This window comes from Aythya marila, assembly GCF_965140915.1.
Source record: "Aythya marila genome assembly, chromosome: Z".
In the NCBI taxonomy this organism is placed as follows: Eukaryota; Metazoa; Chordata; class Aves; order Anseriformes; family Anatidae; genus Aythya; species Aythya marila.
In genome coordinates this window covers 49485306-49507349 of record NC_139080.1, presented here as the reverse complement: position 1 = coordinate 49507349, position 22044 = coordinate 49485306, and the positions used below count along the sequence as shown (strand labels likewise).

Sequence of the window (22044 nt, the reverse complement as noted above, 5' to 3'; positions counted from 1 at the left end):
GTGAGGACTTCCTCCATCTTTCTTTCCTCTTTAAATCGCATTCTGTTTTGAAAAATAAGCATTATTTTCAGCAAAAGAAAAGGTGCTGTTGACCTGCAATGCCTAATTTCAGACTGACTGCAACTGTAATATATTTTTTCTTGACCAGCTGACCCTAAAGACCTTTTTTCAGTTTGTGGTTGTTCTCCTTTGTATAGACTAGCTGTTTCAGGCTTGTAGAGGTAAGAATTTGTTACCTTTGTGGTTATTTTCATATTTGCTGTATTACAGCATGATGATCTTGGTCATGGGAATGAAGTTTTTTGTGATCACTGCAGTTACTGAGTTACATGTTTTGTGTCTGGCTTCTCACAGGTTCGTGCACATGTGGACATAGTATTTTGTTGTCTTTTGGTATGTAGAAATGTATAGGAAGGGTTACCTGTGCTGTGGAAGTCATGTGCGCTTCTTCCTTAGTAGTTCTGTTTCAGTGTATTGTGGGGTTTGTGTGGCGTTTCATGTTTTGTTTCTGTTGTTTTGGCAGTTGTTCAAGGATCCTAGAATTAGGACACTTTCCTGTGTTACGGCAGATTTAAATTATAATACGCGAACCCGACTCTTTGTTTCTACAGTTATTTTTAGCTTTTCTTTTTGCTTGAGTGACTTGAGAAATGTCTGGAGGCAGAGAGGCAGCTATAGCTGTATAACGCTATCCCAAGATGAAACCTGACCCCGGTGCCCGGGCGTCACGTTGGGCTGCATGTCACGCAGTGCTGCTCCAGATACCGATGGCTAAACCTCAGCCAGCTTTTCAGATGTTGTTCATGTGCTCCAGTCTCAAAGCAAGCGTGGCTGTGGCAAGTGTTCTCACATGTATGTGTGCTTCTGAGTAGAGCACTCTGTGAGACTTGCTTTGTCAGGTTGGTGTAGGTCCCCATGCTCGCCTTCACAGTGAAGTCGCAGCAGGCCCATTTAGCACTTGCCAGCTCCTGCCAGTTTCAAGACATCTGTGTGTCCTGGTTCTACAGTACGCCTCCATGACATCGTGCTCATGTGGACAATGGTTATTCTGTTTCTCATCTGTTTTCTGTCCAAAGATGGACTTCATCTGAAATAGAGTAAGTATTTTAATACATTGCTATGAAATGTCTAGTCAGGAAAAACTGACCCCTCTGCAGAGCAGCAGCAGCCTGATTTGTGCAGGTAGGGGCAGGTAGGGCTGTCGTGTGAGCAGTTTGAATGAGCGGTGACCACGAGCAGTGGGGTTTGAGGCCCATGTCTGGGATCTGCGTGGGGCTGCAGCATGAGGAGAAGTGTCTGAGGGAGCACTGAGGAGTGAGGCCATCCATGGAGATGGAATCGCTGGGCCTCGTCTCCAGCTGCTGCACGTACACCTTCCCGACATCCTACCTCGCCTTGCTAGGCTGGAGTGATCCAGCTGTCTTCGAAATGATTTTAAGTTTCCTTCAGCCATCCCCCATGTGCACACATGCCTGCACATATGTAGAGTTCATCATCTGAAGCAACAATAGAGAAACTGATAAAAGGGCTAGAGAATAAATATAGAGAGATGACAGGGCCCTAAAGGCTAGTAGATGAAAAATATGTGCTTCTGTGGCTCTTTGAAGAGCTTTGAAGAGAAATTGCTTCTGGTACATCAGTTTTCTGTGGAAAAAGAATTATTAAATGCTGTGAATGCCTTTTACCTATTGTCATAGTAAAGACCAGGTAAGGGTCCCTTAAATATCTCATATGGCCTGTCAAGTAGTTGGTTGTGGATTTTTTTTTTTCCTGTGGGCCATACTACTGTAATATTACACTGTTAAAATAATGGACTCCGTGGACCTGGATGTTGATTGTTTCCTGTCATTACTTTAGAAGTAATAATTGGGAGCTGTTTAGGGATTTTTTTGTTGTTGTTTCTATTCTTTACAGAAATTATACAGTTTTCAGATCCTGCATTAGAGCACTAGTTTGAGGATGTTGTTTTTTTTCTCTCTAACTGGTATTACCTGTCAGAATTATTAAGGAGATTGGATGAGAATAGAAAAAAAAAAATCTGTTGTGTTATCTTCACTTGGGTTTGTCAGCTAAGAAGATAATGTTATTGGCCAATTGGAACTTTAAATACAATTTTAAAAATCATGTTACACGGTGTGAATTGACAGGAAATTTGCAGTTAAATTTCCTATAAACAGAGGATTAGATTCTCAAAGGCTTCCACTTGTTATAATTTGTCCTGTCTAAGAAAAATTCCATTAATATTATGCCTAGAGTTTATCTTGGGTAGAACAACATATTTATTTTCTTAGGTTTGTCTCTCTGTTATTTAGTAAATTTGGCTCACTAGTTGTCTATATATTTTCATCTAGCAGTTCTGCACTATGTTCTGTATTGTGGTTTTCGAAGAGGGAAGTTCCTGTTTGCACGTATGGCAGATCTGTGTCTGGGAAATAATATAAGCTGTGCACATCAGCTCTTTTAGAAAACTGCATTGAACCCATGGAGGCTTGGAGACCGGGCCACTTAACTGAAATAATTAAATTTAGCAGAGTGGCTATGGAGTTAAAAAAAATAATAATAATAATAAAAAAAAAAAAAAAAATCAGGGAATTATGGGTAGGAAGGGTTTACAAAAAAAAAAGGTATGACACTCATCAATGATAAGAACAACTGTTTGAGCTTTATGTTACTAATGTTATAAAAATGTTTAAAGACCCTGTACTTTACGCTTCCAACTGGCTTTCCCGACTGTACCTGCTTTATTGTTTTCTTTTAGAGACATGATACAAAATGCCTGGTATTTCTTCTTACTGGCTTACTGCTGTTCCCTTTCTGCATCTTTTGTTGCCATATCTTCCTGCAAACTTAGAACATGCAAAATGTTCAAAACCATAACAAGAAAAGGCTTACATAAAAATAACATAAATAAATAAAAATGTATATTTAAAAAAAATACTTTTTTACAGTATCAAGACCTATGCTGTAAATGTTTAAAAAAGCATGAGAAAGTTGTAACTCAAACTTTGAAGACACTTACTCATTGTCTTGAAACTTAAGCCCCAAGCATATGGCAGGGAGGGAAGAATAGATATGGGAAAGTTATGAGGAAGTGAAAAATGGATTTCGGCCTCACTCAGCCTGTGCTGACGGTGAGTGTTATCCCTGGTCTAGCAAGAGCTCTGCACAGCTCCGGTTTCTTGGGGTTTGAGAGTGCAAAGATAACTGGTGCATTGAAAGCAGCGGCAAAGTCCCCAGCAGTGTCTGCTCGGGCTGGGGAGAGGGAGGAAGAGTGCTTCTGCAAGTGCCTCGGCACTACCGAGACAGCCTCTGGTGGAAAATTCAGGTATGAAGGCAACTTTCTCAATAAGTAGCGTTTTTCTAAGCCTATGTTGCTTGTCTTACAGGTCATTTTATTTCCAAAAGAAGTTTGAAAATCAAGCTGGCAGGGAAGTAAACACTTCCCACTTCCTTTGAGAGCTGGAAAGCATCCACCAGTTGCTACGGCTTAAAGTCCATGGAAATGATGCTTGAGCTCAACCTGTTAGTTTGGATATACCTTAACCTCATCTTGTCCATACATATTCAAGTGACAGAAAGAAATGAGTCTGCTGAGCAGCTAGAAGAAATGGTACAGCTATAACATAGATTTAAAGGAAAAATATTAAAAAAAAAAAAAAAAAAGGAAACCAAGTCTTAAAAAAACAACTCTAAAATGACTGTTTACTGGTGAAGGATTGAAACAAGTGACAGCTGTTGGGGCATTTAAGGCAAAAGAAAATAAATGTATGAAATTATTCTTCCATATCAAGAATGGTTGTAAATTTCTTTTCTACAAATTAATGGAGACTAAAAAACTCGTAGTAGTCCTAGATGCGACTTCGTGCATACGTATGCATGTCGTGGTACATCATGACATGCTGTGACATGTCATACTTAGTCATTACTTTGTGTATGCTTTACTTCTTCTTTTTTTATTATTTTTTTCCCCTCTCCTTAAATAGTAGTTTGAGCTTTGGGGCAAATTAGTTAAATTCAGATGTTAACACCTGCAGTCATTTTCTTTCTCTTCCTGTGGTTTTATTTGCTTCAAGTAATTGTCATAGCCTTGTTACCACACTTCCTGTCTGAAGCTATAGCAAACAGTTACACAGCCAGAGGATATAGAGGTTGACCCTTAAAAGGAACTTTATAGGTGTTTCTTAAAAACAGTAGGCTTTTCTTAACCTACATGATTCATAAGTAGCTTTATTCCAACTGTATCATCCACAGCATGCAGCGTATCCCTCTTTGGATCGACTAAGGTAAATGCTAACCCCCTTTTTGCCACTAAGTGTGAAGAGCTCAGAGGAGAGAGTGTCTGACTTCTGTTTTATCCTTTCTTATTTCCTGCTCTGTTTAACTTTTCTGTAGGACATGAATATTTACAGTATCAGCTATCTCTCTTAGTAACAGAATGTGCTCCACACCCCTACTAACCACGGAGGCAGTGTTTGCACTTACCACCTTTATGGCTGGTATTTAACAGTAGATATTAGTTTCTTTTTTCCTTTTTTTTTTTTTTTTTTTTTTTTTTTTTTTTTTGCATTAGATCAGCTATTTTTGAATAAACTTCAGAGTAATGAAAATAACCTAACTGTTTTTCCCTTTGAATAACAATGTATCCTCCTCTTTAGTATTTCATTTTTTTCATACTAAACATTACTGTAAATGAGATAAAATTAGTGTGTACAAAGTATGCAAGATATATGGCAAAGAAGTCAGCAAATAGCTCTGCAAGTTACTGGATCATGAACTGAAACAAGTCAAATTCAGTGTTCAGAAAGTTCAAACTGGAAAAAAAGCAAATAGGTGCATCACCATTGATCACCATTTTGACTTTCTAGTTCAGGTAGAGTAAGTGCATTGTCCTTTCAGCGTGAGCTGTGTGGTGTTCTGCCACTCCGAGCACCTCAAAGCTGTGGAAAGAGCAAAACCGAGGAGTAGTGGAGCTGCTGTCTTCAACTGCATGCTTCAGTTGTGGCGCCAGTGTTGTCCCCTTGATCTGGCAGGTCTGCAGGGATGAACACAGGAGCCCTTGTGGTGTGATTCATTGATCACATGGTGCCATGTTAACAGCTTGATCCTGTGATGAAATAGGGAACTGTCTGTGAGGTTCTGCGTAAGTTTTAGGATCTCCATAAATGTGGCCAGATTTGGGGGTAGACCAGGCTTTGCAGCAACACTTTCTTAGGAAATTGTTGGAGGACTGGTATTACACAGTTTTCTGGCTTGTTGTTGTCTGTAGGTCAGTGTAGTGATTTTCCTTTCTCTTTTGCTCTTTAATAACCAATAATTTGGAAAAGGAGAATTTCCCCATTTCAATTTGTTCTTTAAACAAGCTGCTGGCAGCATAAGAGAAGTGCAAGTGTGGTCCTGTTGACTTCGCAGTATTGATAGCCCTTTTTGCCTTCAGCTGAATTGTTTTTTCTTTCCATTTTGTTGCAGCATATTTATACCCAGTTCTTGGCCACTGTATAGATCACGTTTTTAGCAGAGCGGGATGTATAAAAATCCATTACTCTTTAACAGATACCTCTCAGCCTTTGCTTGCCTTCTGAAGGGTGCAGTTACAGTCAGTTTTGTCCATACTTAGTGGATGTGTTTTCCTCCCCCTGCCATTTTATTTGTAATTGAAAGAGAACATATTGAGAAACAGCTTGATACTGCTGGTAGAACCAATAAATTTAAGGCAAATGTGGCCCTCTATAGCTTATAGAGGAGAAAATTGCATTTTTAAGAATAAACGTATAATCAGAGAAAGTTACTTGTAATATCTAGTTTAGTTTTGGCATTTGTTAGCTTTTCGTGTAAGGGAGCAGGTCGGTTTTAGAATTATGTCCTTGAGGACTCAAATCCAGCACGATAAGTGCGACTGGGTGGAGAAAATCTTGTGCGCACTCGAGTATTTTGTAACCAGGAAAAGCATTCCAAGCTCAGAGAAGCATGGCCAAGTCTTTCAGTTTTGTTCCCAGGGCTTCAGCTGAGCAAAGCGCTTAAAAGCTGTGGCAAGAGGAAGAGTGCTGTAGATACTAGCACGCAAGTGAGTGGGCCAATCAACAGAGGAATTTCCCAGCCCTTTCCATGTATGTGTTCTGTACAGGGCTGTAGTAGCTGTAGGAAACTTAACCCTTTGTGAAAACAAGAATGTGACGTGTTATATCCGGATCTTGTCAGATCAGGAACAAGCACCAGTATTAAAATTTCAGGAGCTACACATCAAAATACTGCATCGCTTGCCTAACAGGAAGGGATGCATGCAAGACTCCTGCTTATAACTTGTGCAGGTTACGGTATATTAGACTTCAAAATGCTGTGATTTTGGGTACTTGCTTTTGCAATTGCTTGTAATCTGAATGGCTAGAGATAGGGGAGCATTGCTACATTTCAGAACAACTTGGTGCCTGTTAGAAGCAAAATCCTCAGTTTTAAGTAGAGATAAGCTGTACAGTTGCTGGGCAAAAAATGTTAAATGTTACATGTTTAACAGAAATTTACCATGTTCTAGTTCCAATTTTGTTGCATATTAAATCAAGTCAAGAAAAGAATTATGTGGCATGCAAATCCTGAAATTGGAGGGAACAGCAGTGTATTTTCTTATCAAGTTTTTCTACTTTAGGCTCTGGCTATTTAAGGTTGATCCAACTTTAAGTCACTAGAATTGAGAAAATGATATGAAGTTACCTAATTATGATGTGAGAACTTCCTTAGAGACCTTTAGTGTTTTAAGTTATTTCCTTTTAAGTTTTATACTATTGCAGTTCACACCGTTGGTTGATAATTCCCATGTTTGATTGCAGCTTCTTGACACATACATGGGGTTTAGATGGCCATTTCTGAGGCAGAAATCATCGTCTTAACATAATGAAAATAAATATCAGTACTGTATTAAAGCCTCTTCTTGAAATGAGACCATCAAGCAGAACATTGTATAGAAGGATCTTTTTTGTTTATTTTCTTCATATCTGTTCAAATTGCTTTGATCTGTGTGATATTAGTGATAAGGAAAGACAGTAAAATATTCTTTTTTTCCGTTCTGACTTTTAGGTAAGAAATGCATAAAAACTTACTTTAAACACTACTGATAGTTCTTTCAAGGATAGGAGATGGACGTACTTTTGCTAGTGTTTTCCTATTTACGTGGTGTTACCACAGCACACATTTGTTTATTGAAGAACCTCTGTCAGCCTCTGGAAAGGTAAGAAGTGGGAAGGCTTCCCAGAGGGTTTGGACTTAGTACAAGAAGGGTGCCGCTGTTTCTTCATATATGCATCACAGCCAACAATCCTGGAAAGTACCTGGCTTGTAGTAGCAGCACAGTACAGTGACTTGGCTTGTGTGCAATAAATTAGGGACGTCATGGCTTACGTATGTCATGTGTAGGGAACTGATGAAGGCAGCAGCAAAGCATGACTGCTCTGCCAGACAAGCAACTCATGCAAGCCACTCAGTGTGTATACAGATACGTACATAAGGATGTCGCTTGTGTATCCCATGGGGTATCCAAACCACTTCACTCTGTGAAGAGCTGCATACAGAAAGCAATGCATAGGTATGCACATACAAAATTTCTACGAATGAAGATGTACCCATATTTAAAACTATTAAGGAGTATGTGACTTTTTCCGAATATTCTTTCTTTCATTTCCGTTTCCCTCCAAATAATTGTATGATAGATGGCAAGATAAATGACCAAATGGAAATCTCGCTGGAATTTTTATCGTACTCTTAGTGAAAGAAACCAGGTTGGAGATTAACCAATTAATGTTAAGTTAAGGCAAAGGAATGGTTGGAATCTGGAGCCTCAGTTGTTCCACATGAAGAATTTTGAAGGTTTAAGGAAACAGTTTCAAACTCTACAAGTAATCTCCTATTTTGAAGTCAATTGTACATGAAACAGCAGGATCAAGAGAGAAGGCAAATGGTCTTTGAGTTAACCAAGTTTGTCCTTTCTGCAGTTTTTTTCCTTGGTATTTAGAAAATCATGCTTTTTGTTTGACAGCTGTGCTACGAGGTTGGTGTTAATTGTATTTAAAACTTGCTTTGTAAATGTGTTGTGTAATTTTGCTATGAAGATACATGAAGTGCCAATAGGCAGAATTTCCTAAGTTAAAAGGGTGTATGTGTGGTCAATTGTCACCTTCAAAAATGACATTAGAAAGTTAGACTCAGATCAAACCAAGATGGCTGCCAGAAGCTTGGACACCGGTCCTCAATACTGCTTCAATTAGCAAAAGCTAGAATCTAAACCTCATCTGGATTTCTGTTAAATGCCATTTGGAGTAGTCATTGTAGAAATAAGCACGTGACTTGTTTGCTGGTACCTCTTCACTCTCAGTTCAGGATACCACCAAGAAATCACGGATGTGGGTGGCTCTTTGGGAGTACGAAATTCTGTATCTTATTTCTTTTTGATATAATGTTCTTCTGTTTTCAGGTTCACTTAACGCTAGGGACCAAAGAAGCATACTTAACACTTCCGTGGTGCTGGGACCAACCTGCTGAAAGAATACTCTGAAATAATTTTCTAACTTCACCGTCTTCACCTGGGACTGATTTGTCTGTCTTCAGAGAAAAGTTCAAGAGAGAAGAAGAAATTCACATTGGAACAGTTATAAATAAATCTATTTAAAGAACTTACTACCTGGAGATACGTTTACAGAAGTCAAGTCCTGCTTTTCATCTGCGTACACACTTCAGACTGTAAACAATGAGCGAGTTCTGGTTGTGTTTCAACTGCTGTATTGCAGAACAGCCTCAGCCTGTAAGTATGAATATCAGCACCCTGTTGTTTGTAATTAACTGTATTGCTCGGACTTTCTGTTTTTGTTACAGCTTTTTAAATTAGTGCTCTTTGACCAAACTCAGTGAGAAGTAAGGGGGGACAGAAAAATGTCTGTTCTACATGGATGCCACATACATTTCTTCCTATCCTTTATCTCATTTCTATCCAAAGTCTTTCAAATGCAAGCCGGTATGTTTGAATTGAAGGGGGGGGGAAGGGAAGGAGGGAAGGGTGAAGAGGACCTAACTTGGCACTGCAGTATCTGCCAAAATGCAGAAGGAAATCTGGACATGTCATGACTTCTGTGCTGTATAAGGCCTGTCGTGAGGTGTGTCTGGACAATGGTGAAGGAAGGGAATAGTTCTCTTAAGAAACAGCGTGAAATCCAGTACACCTTAACTGAAGTCAGGCTTTCAGACTTAGCTGCTTTTTTAATTTTTAGATGAAGTCTTTGGAGAGTGAAGGGATGTTGTCGTGCTGCGGATATTTTTGTCAGGGATTTAGAATGTCTCTTGTGTGGAAAAAGTACACAGTGAACAAAAGAACATTTTAAAGCATACATAAGGAAGAAAGTACAGAAATACTTTTAGGTTTCTTAAACTAGCTTTAGAGTGTGCATTAAGTCCAGTGCTGTGGGAGAAAGTCTGCCTGCTTGAGGGTGGAATTGACAAGGAATACGGTTAGCACTTGGAGAAAAAATCATTGTATTGTGTGACATCCAGATCAAGCTAAATCAATACATAGAAAGGACAGTCATCTTGCAAATATGGCCACTGAAGCTGAATTGCAATAATTAAGAGAATCCCAGAGAGAATAGAGTAAACTTACACTAATATGCTCAGTTGATATTTGGCTTCAGGGAAGCAAAGGGATTTAAAATAAACTACCTATCTGATGACTTAAGAAAAAAGCTGATAGCAATTGACCTTGCTCAGTACCTGAACGATCCTTAGGTGTTAATGCAAGTATTAGAAATTTGACCATTTTAATTTCTAACAAATAAATACAGCTTTATCTCACTCTTAGTCCGGTAGGGTTGAGAGAGATGAGGTCTCAGATACCAGCATGAGAAGTTGCAGTCCTCTCCTCCTGCCTGAATGCTGTGCAGTCCATTAAAATGCCATCCATCTATAGCCAAAATTAGTTGCGTAGTTATTTGGATTATATATTTCAATTAAAAATAGCATGACTTTTAAAATCTTTGAGATATAAAATGGCATATTGGATTTGTTTACAAGAATCTTCAGTCTTACTCCTTATTAAAATCTTTATTCAAGCTTTATGATGCAGTTAAGCTATTGCCCATAAAATACATGGCGTGCTAATGCAGCATGTTGTAATCTGTGAGTCACAACTCATGGAAAGGGCAGAGCATATACTTTAAAAGTGGAGAAGAGGGAAACAACCCATTTTTGTACACTTCTGTTGATCCGGTGGTGTGCATTTGCTTGGAAAACTAAAGCCGTATGTTTTTGAGATACAGATAGCACTTTGCAGAGCATTGTTCTTGAAATCAGATGTTCAAATGTTCAATTGAGCCTGCTCATTACAAAGTGACGAACTTCTTCAGGACAGGTCTCAGGAAAAAAATCTTTGTGGGCCTGCCTGGTTGTGCTGTACCATGGGTCCTTAGCTGTCCTTCCACCGGACAGCTGCTCTGCTCATTTTACAGCGTGCTGCTCTGTTGTACAGCCCTTATTCTGCCACACACTGTTGCTTTGAGTATTGAGTCAGATACAAATGCACCTGAATAAGTACATGAATATTTTTTTCTTTGTGACTCGTAGCAATGCATATACTATTAGTGTAAGCAAACTCGTGAGCCAGACAGGTGGTAAGGAGATGGTTCAGGAGACTCTCGTGCTGAAAGACATGCTATTTTTTCATAGAATCGTAGAATCACAGAATATCCCAAGTTGGAAGGGACCAACTAAGGATCATCAAGTCCAACTGCTGTTCTTTTGTCCTATCCAAGTGCTTCTTAAGACAATTTCTATACTTTACATTTTTATTACTTCTTATTGTTCAATGTATTGCAAAATTTTGTGAGTATGACACTGAGGCTCATCCAACCATGCAGGACCTTCTGCTTTGCTTTATTACAAGGGAGGCAAAAATCACAGACTTGCATAGAAGGTTCGTGTCCAACCCTACCGTACCTTTAGCCTGTTGGTGTAATCCAGTCCAATTTCTCAGGAGAAATGCATAGTCTGCACAGTTTATCTCTTTCATGTGCCGCCTTTTATTTTACCTCCTGCACCTCAACCCTTTCGTGACCTCACTAACAGTGTCCCAGCTTTCACTTTCAAGCTCAGCCATAAAGCATGCTCCTTTTGTGGAAGGCGTGATGTGGTCTTGCAGAAACACCAGAAACTAATGGTGTCTCAGAATAATACCTGAAAGCAGCAAGTTACTTGATTTGCTACTTATTCTGCAAAAAGCTTAAAACATTCTTTTTATTTTTAAACTTACATTCTCTGAAACGTGATTCTTTTCTCATAATCTTTGTCAAATGCCTGTGCCTGGGACCCCTTTAATGTTATTAATATTGACATAAATGTAAAGGCTCTTAACTGGATCAAAAAGAAAACTGAGTAACTGCATGTGTTCCTGTGTTATTTGTAGCTTCCATTGAGTTAAGGTCTGTTCCACCTCTCTTGAAACCCAGGATGTGGGAACAGAGTTCCTTCTGCTTTATTCTGGCAAAGTGCTAGCATATCAAATGAGGTGTCTTGTGTATGGCATCTCCTTTCTTTTCGGCTGTAATGGCCTTAAGATAAAAAACACATATGTGTACTGAGTCATTTCAGTCAATTTTACAGAAGACTGTTATTCAGACTGCACACAAAGACATTTTCTGGGTCACTTCCATTACTTTGTAGGCCTTCTAGAATTGCAGACTGGTGCTTTCCAGTTCTTTTCCATGGTTTTGAACTGTGCCTTTGCAGATAGATTTGTAAACTTTATTGCAATAAAAACACATTGCTCACCAAATTTCAATGGCATCATCTCTCTAACAGCATACCCCAGAGCAGTACACTAACAGTCTTGTGGTATATATTAGTGCACTTGGGGAGGTTCCTTAATTAAAAGGCAGTATTTACATAATACCATCACCAATCAATCAGATTTGATTGAAATGTATCACTGTGCAGTTACAGCCTCTTTCTGTCTTTTGTCAAGGCTAAATGGATGCAATGTGTTGCCTTGAAATGAAGCAGGGGCTTCTTGGAAAACAGTGCTTTACTCCCTCTGCTAATGTTATTTTGGTTGCTAAATATTCTTCTCAATGTTTCCAAGACTGCAGTACTCGTAATATGATCATTAAGGAGACATGTTTGAACATGAATCTGTATCACTCTGAAATAGGATGATAAATGGAAGGAATGGACAATGCAAAGAAACAAAACTAAATAGTGATAACAGTTGAAGAAAGTATGTTCCTGTGGGTGGTTTAAGTCTTGTTTTTTAATACCCTGCAATACCCCCTTAGTACCTCAATAGAACGCTGGAAGGATGCAAACAGAAGCTGAGGGAAGGTATTTTCATACCAACCTCTAATTTTCTCTTGTCAGATTTTGTGCTAACGTATTTCAGCACAATGAAAATTTCAAACAACTAGCTGATTTCATCTGTTTCCATAAGGTGATAAGGAGGCGATATTAATCTGTTGAAGAAATAACTATGCACATTTTTTTTCTTGGTTCTTTAAATAGCCTGAAATTAATCTCTTATGATCTGACCCAAGCCCTTTTTTATTTTGAGAAGAGTAATACTATGTGAATGCACCAGGTTTCTTACGCTTCCCACAAATACTCTTTATAGGTTCTGTAAGCTGATCTTGCACTCTCCAGTGATGTGATGAGTGTTTCTTCCCATGCATCCTATGTGCTGTAGTCCTATCCACTGCTGTGTTTCGGTAAATTCTGCTAAATCCCAACTACCAGATGCATTGCTCAATAGCAGGAGTTCAGTGAGCCTTTTGTCTTGCAGATTTCCATAGACGAACGTGGCCTTAGTTTCTTTCCTAGGTTAAGCTCGTTGCTTACACCAGGAGCCTGTTTTTTTTCTCCACTTTTTTGTTTCTGTCCTGTCTGTTTTTAACTTGCAAAGTTAATTTTTGGTCTGAGAAGTCTTTGGTCACAACCTGGTGCACTCCCACCTAATTTGGGCCACCGCCCAATACAATTGAGCTCTTTATTTTTCTTTGACCTTGCATTAAAATTATTGCTCTGCTATAAAAGAATAAAGTGTGCTTTTCTTTGTCTAGCTCTGAGTTTCCTTCTCCAGTTAATTAGTTTCTTCTTTGTTGCTTCTCTCCTCTTTAGAGGTTTTTACATTTTGTCAACCTCTTCTTATGGTTTTGCTGAATGCCATGCCATAAATGCTTAAAGTGGTTAGGAAAATTTCTGTCTGGTCTTTTTTGATGTATGGAATAGAATTGACAGACCTGGATTTAGAGTGAGAAAGCCCATAAAGGCAGGGGAAAAAAAAAACTTGTTTTCGCATCAGGCCAATCTTGTTTGTTATCTCTGGTTGAGAGATTAAAAAAATGAAAGTTGGGCAATTCTGAGAGCTGGCTTTCTGCGCAAATGATTTCAAGTTAGGTGGTAAAACAACTTCAAAACTTCTGCTGTTCAAGGCTGTTTTCAGTGGTGTCCAGTGCCAGGACCAGAGGCACAAACTGGAACACGGGGTTCCCTCTGAAGATCAGGAAGTATTGCTGTGCTGGGTGGGTGACCCAGCATTGTCATGGGTTGCCCAGAGAAGCTGTGGGCTGTGGACTCCCCCTCCTTGGAGCTCTTCTCAAGCAGCCTGGACATGGTCCTGGGCAATCTGCTCTGGGTGTCCCTGCTTGAGATGGCCTCCAGAGGTCCCTTCCAGCCTCAGCCATTCTGCCAATTCTGTGAAAGTTAAATTGGATCAGTCAGATATACTGGGTATTCCTGCCTTAGCATTTCTGAAAAATACTCTGTTCTGGAGACTTGCATAAGATTATTTTTTTTCTTTTTCTTTTTCTCCCAGCTTCTAGGGAGAAAAAGAAAAGTAGATCAAATTCATGTTAATTAGAAGAGGTGGAATAATTTTAATATGCTAGCACACATGACCCATGTAATGAAGGAACACTGCTGACAAAAACTGACCTCCTCACTGGTGATAATGGGAACAGTGCACATACTGCTGTATCTATTGACTGGTGGCATAAATTATCTTGACACAGGTTACTTAAGGAAGTTTACCATCGATATATAGTGTCAGCTGTAGCTGTTTTTCTAGAAAAGGGGTTCTGTCTATAGCCAGGGGTCCATCTTACCACTGCAGCTCTCAGTAAATTGGGCGCAGTAAAGATAATTAAGCATTCTGTATGCGTAACAAAATGCAGAATAAATCACCCTCGGTGCATAATAAATGAGATGTTTGCTGCTGAAAAAAAACACTGGGTCAGCTGCTCCATTCAATTCTGCCATGTTTCTCAAGCACAGGTTCTGACTCAAAATGACCAAAACGTTCAGGCCCTCCAATTCATCAAATTCATCCTACCACATCCAGTAAGCCTATGTAAGACTTCAGACGTAAAAAGTGACAACTCTGCAGGGCCCTCAGATTTCAAAGTTGTCATATTGAATTATGTACTAAGCTGCCAGTTTCAGATGTTTGAAATTCCTTCTTTTTTGCTCTTCAGGGATGTTGTAGAGCTAGCCTTAGGGAACACCTTATTAAAGGGGGGCAGAGTTAAATAAGCAGCAAAATACTTAGCTTTTATGTCTCAAACCTGATTTCTTTGTGCTACTCTTAGCCTGATGGGGCTGCTTTAGATTTTCCTTTCAAATTTAAATTAGTCCCCACACATCTTGAAATCTGTTGTGGTGTTCGAGTATAAAACCATTTACAAAGAAAACAAAAAAGAGAGGCAGTATTCTGCATGTATGTATAACTCTCTGCATAGAAATTAACTGAATATTTTGTGATACTCTATTATGAATAAAGCTGTGACATTTTTAGGAGCTATTGGAGTTAGCTGTATCAATGCTATTTATTTAATATAATGCCGGTTGATGGGATGGAAACTAGCTTTTTTGAGGGGGCAAAAAAACCAAGAATGATGCCAGTTTTCTGTTGATGAAAATACGTTATGCCATTATCAACATATTTGAAGAAGGATGTAATATGTCTTTTATATCTACAGTCTCTGTAGAGCTCAGGCTTTCTGCTTGAACTCAGGAGGGAGTAGATAGTATCCTTTGATGTGGACACCAGAGTCTGTGTTTCTTTTTAAATCTCCATATTTATTTATTTATTTTTTTTAAGTGAAAAGACATCTTCAACAGCAAAACCCAGTATAAGTCATTGACAAAAGGAACTGCCACAAGAAATGATTGATGCAGTCTAACAAAAGTTCATAGTTTTGCAGCCAACGTTGGAGAAGATGCTGAGGCATTTCTGAAATGAACAAGTCCAGAGCAATTTCTCTTTTTTTTTTTTTTTTTTGGAGGTTGAAAATGCAAGAGCTCTGTTTTTGGCGTGCCTTATTTTTTATGCTTGGAAATTCAGCAGATTGTTTCCCCTCTTCTCCTGCTTTCCAGATTGGAGCAGGGTGAGTAGGTAACCTGAAGACAGCAGCATGTAGTTTTGAGAGGTATTTCTACCTGCCAACAGCTAGAGGCAGAGGTAACTTGCATGTATAGTGTGAGAGATTTATACGTCCACTGACTCCAAATGAAGTATGCTTTGTGTTAATGAACAGAGAGATAAGTTGTTGCCTTGCAGCTAAGTGTTCAGCCTTTTACCGTTAACTATTTTCATACAAAAGGGAGTGCAGAGTAGAAACTTCCTCTGCAATCTTACTCTATTTTTTTGTAAGTCTTCCGTAATGGATCTGAGATACTCCATTGGAGATCATTCTTAAAACCAACATAAAACTGACAAAATATAACTCACAGGACATGTGTTTTAAATGGCTGTTTTGAATATCCCCATGTAACCTTAAATTTTGAATTACTAACACTAACATTTCAACATAATGGAATTTGTCCTTTTTCAGACTGTTTCCTCAAACTTTTGGCTCTGAAGCTCCTGTCATGTTTCTTGCTTATGTGAGACATGCATGATAGCAGAGTTCCCATTGAATTGTATTACAGCTATTTTTCAAGTATCCTCAGAGATTTACAAGGTACTCCTTAAGCCAGAGACTTTAATGCATAATCGCTTGCAATGATTTTCTCAATTTTTCAAGTCAACAGTTCAGAGTGATCAGCTAAGACACTCTGAAAGCAAAGTTCTGAGTTGATCTCCCGCCACTGAGCAAGGGGAACAGAGGAGTGGAGGCTGAGCAGAAAACAGACTGATGCAGATTTACGGAAGTAATACCTCTCAGGACCATTCAGTTTTGCTTTTGGGTTTCAGATAATTTTAGAGTTATTTAACTGCTTGGGTGTACCCTCAGGAGAGTTGTAGTTTACAGTGGCTGAGAACAGATACCATTTCTCTTTGTCTCTTCCCCATCAAATACACCTGTAACACCCAGTGATTTGTAGGCATGCTGTGCACTGAGAGTGACCTGTCTTCTGAAGAGAATGGCTTGCGTGGAATTCTTCTAAATACTCCTTGGCTGTTTCATCTCTCTTGTTGCAATTGTAATTAGCTTGTTCAGTCTCAGAAAAATAGTGTGGTTTCACAACACACTGTCTTCAGCGCACACATGGTCTTCATAATTGGTTTTGTTTGTTTTTTCCCCTATTGCCTGTGGTATGGCTGTTTTTTAGTACGAGTGTAACCTTCCTTCTTGACGAGTGGTTTATTGCAAAGGACTAGCCAGTTCGTACGATGCATACATTAGTATTGGGGTGCTGTCAAATCACACTTTAATTTTGCCTTATCTTTGACAGGCCTGCACTAGGGTTTTGGCACAAGATGGGCACAAGATGGTTTAGAGTTGGCATTTGGCTGCCTTATAATGCAGAGGAATAATTTGGGACCAAACTGGGTTGTCCCTGGGTTGGGCAGGACCAGCACTGTGGTGGCATGGTGTGGCACTTGACACACTTGTGGCTCTGGCACCATGGTGCTGGGCCTCACGGAGTGGCAGCCTGTAGCTCACTGTGCCACCAGCACGGCCAAAATATATGGCTCCTGGCTGGGGGCTGCTCCCCCCGCTTCACCATGGGGTGTGCTGTGGTACATAGCTGCCTGGCTGCACTGCCCTGAAAGAATTTGTGGCCCCTGAAGTCCTCCTGCTTCAACAACGACAAGGTTTCTGTTGGGCCATGACTGTGGTGACAGCTGGCCTGAGGTGAATGAGCTGGAAGTTCGTGGTGGTGTCTTCTCCTGAGCTCTGAGTGCTTCACATCGTGTCCCCGCTGGAAGCCCCAAGCGGTGCCACTGCTCACGAGCTCAGGCCTGACTCAGCTGTGGGGTCAGTGTTATCCTTGTTCCGCATCTGGAAGATGCGAGGCCGGTTTCCTGGGGAGCTGCGTGGTAGTGAACAGCGACCCACCTCCTTCCGATCCTCTCGTCTTAAATGAACAGAGAACAGAAAAGCTGGCTGGGGCGTGCAGGAGGAAGAGATGGTAATTGGGAGGTTACGCCAGTATGATGCAAATTTAGAGATGGTATAACTGTCTTTTTGAAGACCCTAAAGAGATACAAGCTTTAATAATTATCTTTACCTCATTATGTGTATTTGCATATACCTTGTGTTTTGGGGGTGCTTTGTCAGTTTTGAGAACTGAAATGCTGATGCTATCACGAATTAAGTTCCCTGAAGAAAGCACACTTGGCAGTGTTTGGCTGGGAACTAAAGTTGTGTGTGAAGGGAGTGTATTATTTACAAAAGGAAATTACTTTTTATGATTCATAAAGTTCCTGGAAACTTAGGTAGCTTCCAAGCCAAATCTATTCCAGGTAAATTTCTTGAAAGACCCAAAAGTCTACTTGCAATATTAATATAGGGTATGTTACTTAACTCTGCTTAGAGCAAATATTATTTGCTTGGAATGCAGGTTTCTGTACTCCAGCAACTTAAAAACATTTAATGCCTAGGCTCCAGGATGATGGTTAGATACTGTTTAGCGACCAGTGTTAAAATGGGAGCAATGAATCCTGGTAGGCACATACTCCAACAAATATGCTAGAATATGCATGTGTGTGTGTGTGTTTGTAGTATGCTGGACTGCTTATGGTTGTGCTTGTATTCAGCTGGGCAATGCTGAGCTTCTGAGGAGAAAAGGAAATGCCAAAACAAGAGCAGGCATGCTGATCTACAGAAAGCAGGCAAGAGAGCTTCACAGGCCCTTTTATTCTCCATGGAAAAGTATCAGATGCATGTTTTTCTTCTATGATATCAGAATTAATCTTTGAAAATTAAATGGCTCGTCGATTTGTAATGCAAAGGAAGATTTTGGGGGAGGATGGAAAAAAACAGTTGTCTGTATACTTAAGAATGTAAGGAAGCAGGACTTAGATCTGAGAGAAAAATTAGGGGTACTTGATTATTGCTTTTAAAAGCTGTGTTTTAAATCCTGTCAAAGATGAGTAAGCCCATTCTGCCATGTGGATATCATCTTTTCTATAAACTAAACATGAAGACACTGCAAATCTTAAAACACTGTGCAACCAGTACTGGGCTGCAATCAATAGTGAGTACGAGGAGCATCAGGACTTCTTTTTTTACTGAAAGTAGTGCAGCTTAAATGTAACGGCAAACGTTTATTCCCACTAGATTTTAAAATGGATGATGTAAATTATAGATGAAATCTGTGTTTTGGTTTTTTTTTTAGATACTATTTATTTGTTCATTTCAAACAGCTTTTTATATCTAGAGAAATTACTTAAAAGGCAAGAGGAATTTCTGAAGTACATAATGCTTGTATGAAATAACTGCTTAGTAGCATCAGGCATACTATTTCACAAGTATGAGGCCATCTGATTATCCTTTGAAGACAACAAAATTGTATGCTGATGGTATGAGGTTTCATTTCACCAAAATGACGCTCTGTAGTAAGTTTGTCTCCTTCTTGCTTGTTCTCCCTGAATTCGACACCACTGCAAATATTTATTTCTGATTAGTCAGTATGAATGGAAGGCCATACATCAGTCTGAACCATCTTACTTTTTATAATAGGAAAAACAATCAAGTAATTACATTACATAAAGTTATATAATAACTTACATAATTTAGTGTTCCAGAATTGTTTAGCTCACATTATTCCTCAGTGAAAATGAAAGAAAAATGATACAGGAATAAGATTATTTTGCTTGTTTCTTATGTCCTTGTATTATTTTTTTAATGTAAAAAGACAGGCAAAACTTGTCCTTGCACGCATGCTCTGAAAAAAACTCTAAAACCTGTTTTCACCATATAGTGGTTTGTTGTTTAAGAAAATGTACATCGAGCAATCTGCTTTTACAAGGAGACACCTTTGAAAATATGTAAAACTTCCAGATGCCAGGTCTGCAAACTCAGTCTAAGTTCAGAGTCAAGCTGAGTCCTTTTCCCACACTGGCACAGTAAGTTTTCTGCAAGTAATCGCTTTGCTTCAGCTCATTGGAATTTAGTAAATAATTTGGTCATGCCCAAGAAGGAATAGAATTCAGCATAGGCTCTTAGCCACATTGGCCCTGCAGGCTTTGCAAGGGTGAATGTTTTTAGCAGTTTATTTCTTACAACCAAACTCAGCAGACACATTTATGTTCACAAAGTGTAAGACTAGAAATGCTGCAGGATGCAGTAAATGTGGTACGGTTCATGCTGTAATTGTTCCCCAGCCATACCTAAGTTTTATGTTCTGTTTATGCTTGTTCACTTGTTTTAGTTTCTTAAATAAACACGTTCTGTAACTATATGGTCTCAGAACACAGAGGAGTGACCTTGAAGATGAAGCCTGCAGAGAAACGAAATTGGAAAAGGCAGATAGGTTTGTTTGGCTTTCTCATTTTTTTTCTTAATGATTCCAAAGAGGGAACGTTGAGAGCATTGGTGATAGCATGTGTCTCTCTACTTTTTGACTTTTTCAGTTTTTCAGTTTGCAGCTGGAAAAAAAAACCCTTTGTGCTGTTCTTAGAGGAAAGATGTAGGTGCTTGCCCTTTGGTTTTAAAAAATATTAGATTAATAAAAAGTACTTAGAGATTATTTGAATTTCCAGTGTAATGTGTTCAAATTAGCACCGTAGAGCTTACGAGATGGTTGTTTAAAATTGTCTAGAATGGTGTCATAGAGCTGTGGTCACTTCTGAAGCTGTAATGTTTGTTTTTCCATAAAAGCTGCTGGTACATAAACCAAGTATACATTGTTTTTATAAGGATAAGCTTTTAGAGTTTCTGTAAAGCTATATAAACTCCCCTTTTTCATGTGGGATTTTAAAAGAGCTGCTGCAGATGATTTAGGACAAAGGAAAGTGAGGGAATTGCCAGAAGCTGAAGTGGCAGGATTCCTTAATACTGCTATGTCATCTTCTGGTTAGGCAGCCTTTGGGATCCTTTACAGAGGGAACTTGTCAGTCAGGTGTTCTGTGCAGTGAGAATAGCCGGCATCACTTCGGTGAAATTCCTGCCTGGATGTCTGTCAAATGGCAAAGTTTACAGACATCTTTAGGGGATCAGGACAGAGGTAAAAGTCACTCAGAAAGAAAAGAGCAAGGAGCAAATGCAGCAAGGACTCTTGAGAAGTAGGCTATGGGCTGGAAGTGTCAGTCATCTGAAAGGGTGAAATCCCTCTGGCTCTCTGTGTCTGTGTGTTCATTTCAGCAGGTAGTGAAGAGACAGATTTTGAGTGCCAAAGAGAGAGCAGGAAAGATGTGAAAAGGGACCACCACAGCCTTCTCAATTTTAAAAGTGTTTCTATTGTGCTGTATCTGAAGCAACAGGGTGAAGAGGCTCTAAGAAGCTCTCTGTAGGCTACCTGTAAAGTGGCTGCCTGTGTTTCAATAATACCATGCCATACAAGTCAGATGCTGGCTGTGAAAAGTATGACATTTCATGTTGTTACATTTCTTTTTGTCCAAATTTATTTTGATATGGTATGCAGGTGTTCTTACTCTAAAATGCTGAAGCTATCAAGAAGCCCATTGTCCAAACTGGCTTTGGATCTTCCCAGAACCTCGGTGAACCACAGTGAAATGGCAAAGTGCTCTTGCGCAGGGACTGTGGATGGAGGTGACACATTGAGACCATGCAGGGTGGAAAACGAAGCTCTTGCACGTCCCTGTGCCTTGATTATGGAGGTTTATTTGAGTGGTGCAGTCTGGTGACACTGTGGTGTAGGGATCTCATAAAATCATCTGATACAGTAAGAATTTGGCAGTTTTCATGATGGCTTCGTCTGTTGAAACCCAACTTTGTATTGGCACAGCTGCCAGAGTCCACGTGTGTGTTGGTAGAGGATACCTGGCTATGAAGCAGTGTGGTAGCAATGAGTTACCTTAGTTGCTGTTTCTCCGTAATTTAGAAACAATAGATATTTTCCTACCAACAAATTTGTGTTTGTAACTCTAGCTGATGGGAAGATTGAGTTGCGTGCTTATCTTTTCAGGTATCACATGGTTCCATTTTCTGAAGAGGAAAGGGAAAAATATTTACCATAAATAGTCTACTCTTACTGTTATGCTCCTAGTTTGGAAATTCCCAGCCTGCAGCTCTGTAAAAAGCCTGCTTTTGTTCTGTTTGTTTATTGCTTTTTCTCCTCTCCATTCCCTGACTTTTGTTGTTGCTGTTGTTGTTGGACTGCCAGTGATCGTAAATCTGTAGCCATTCGCTGATGTTTGTTGTGCCTTGGTTTTGGTAGAAGCTGAGCCCATTTGTAGAACCAGGAAGCAATTTCCCTGAAATTGCTGTAGTGGCAACTGGAGGACTTGGAGATCCCTGTGGTGCTTTGTGTGCCAATGCTCAGCTTCCCCTCCTGACTGCTGAAGAACCGTGTTCTCCCATTCTGTCTTCCTTAAGGTCCTGAATGCAGGCTTATTCTTGCAAGACCGGGTACAGGGCCAGGAATTCTGGCAAGATCAGGTACGCTAAGAAGGCCACGATATTTCCTGAATTTCTGCAGTGCATCCAACTTCAGAATTGGCAGTAGTAGGTGAAAAGAATAGTATCAAAAAGTATGCACAGTAATGGGAATCTGGCTCTTGCAGTGATAAATATAACATAGGTTGTTTAGTGCAGGTGACCTACAAAACCAGGAGGGGTAGATTAGCCACACAAAGAAAAACAAGGAATAGAAGTAGCAAGATTTTTCTGAACAGTATAA

General features: G+C 39.6%; 1 protein-coding gene across 9 annotated transcripts in view; it reads left to right on the top strand.

The window, feature by feature from the left end:
* Nucleotides 1-22044, top strand: part of CDC42SE2 (CDC42 small effector 2) — an 81006-nt gene that overhangs the window by 38963 nt on the left and 19999 nt on the right. For 6 of the 9 annotated variants that reach the window (XM_082783359.1, XM_082783358.1, XM_082783354.1 and 3 more), the window contains one exon: nucleotides 8456-8782. In XM_082783359.1, the coding sequence (XP_082639485.1) occupies nucleotides 8729-8782 (54 nt within the window). In that variant the 5' untranslated portion in view covers nucleotides 8456-8728. Of the gene's footprint in view, nucleotides 1-975; nucleotides 1098-7065; nucleotides 7217-7907; nucleotides 8033-8455; nucleotides 8783-22044 lie in introns of those variants that run through there. The other 3 variants (XM_082783362.1, XM_082783357.1, XM_082783360.1) reach the window with 3 other exon arrangements.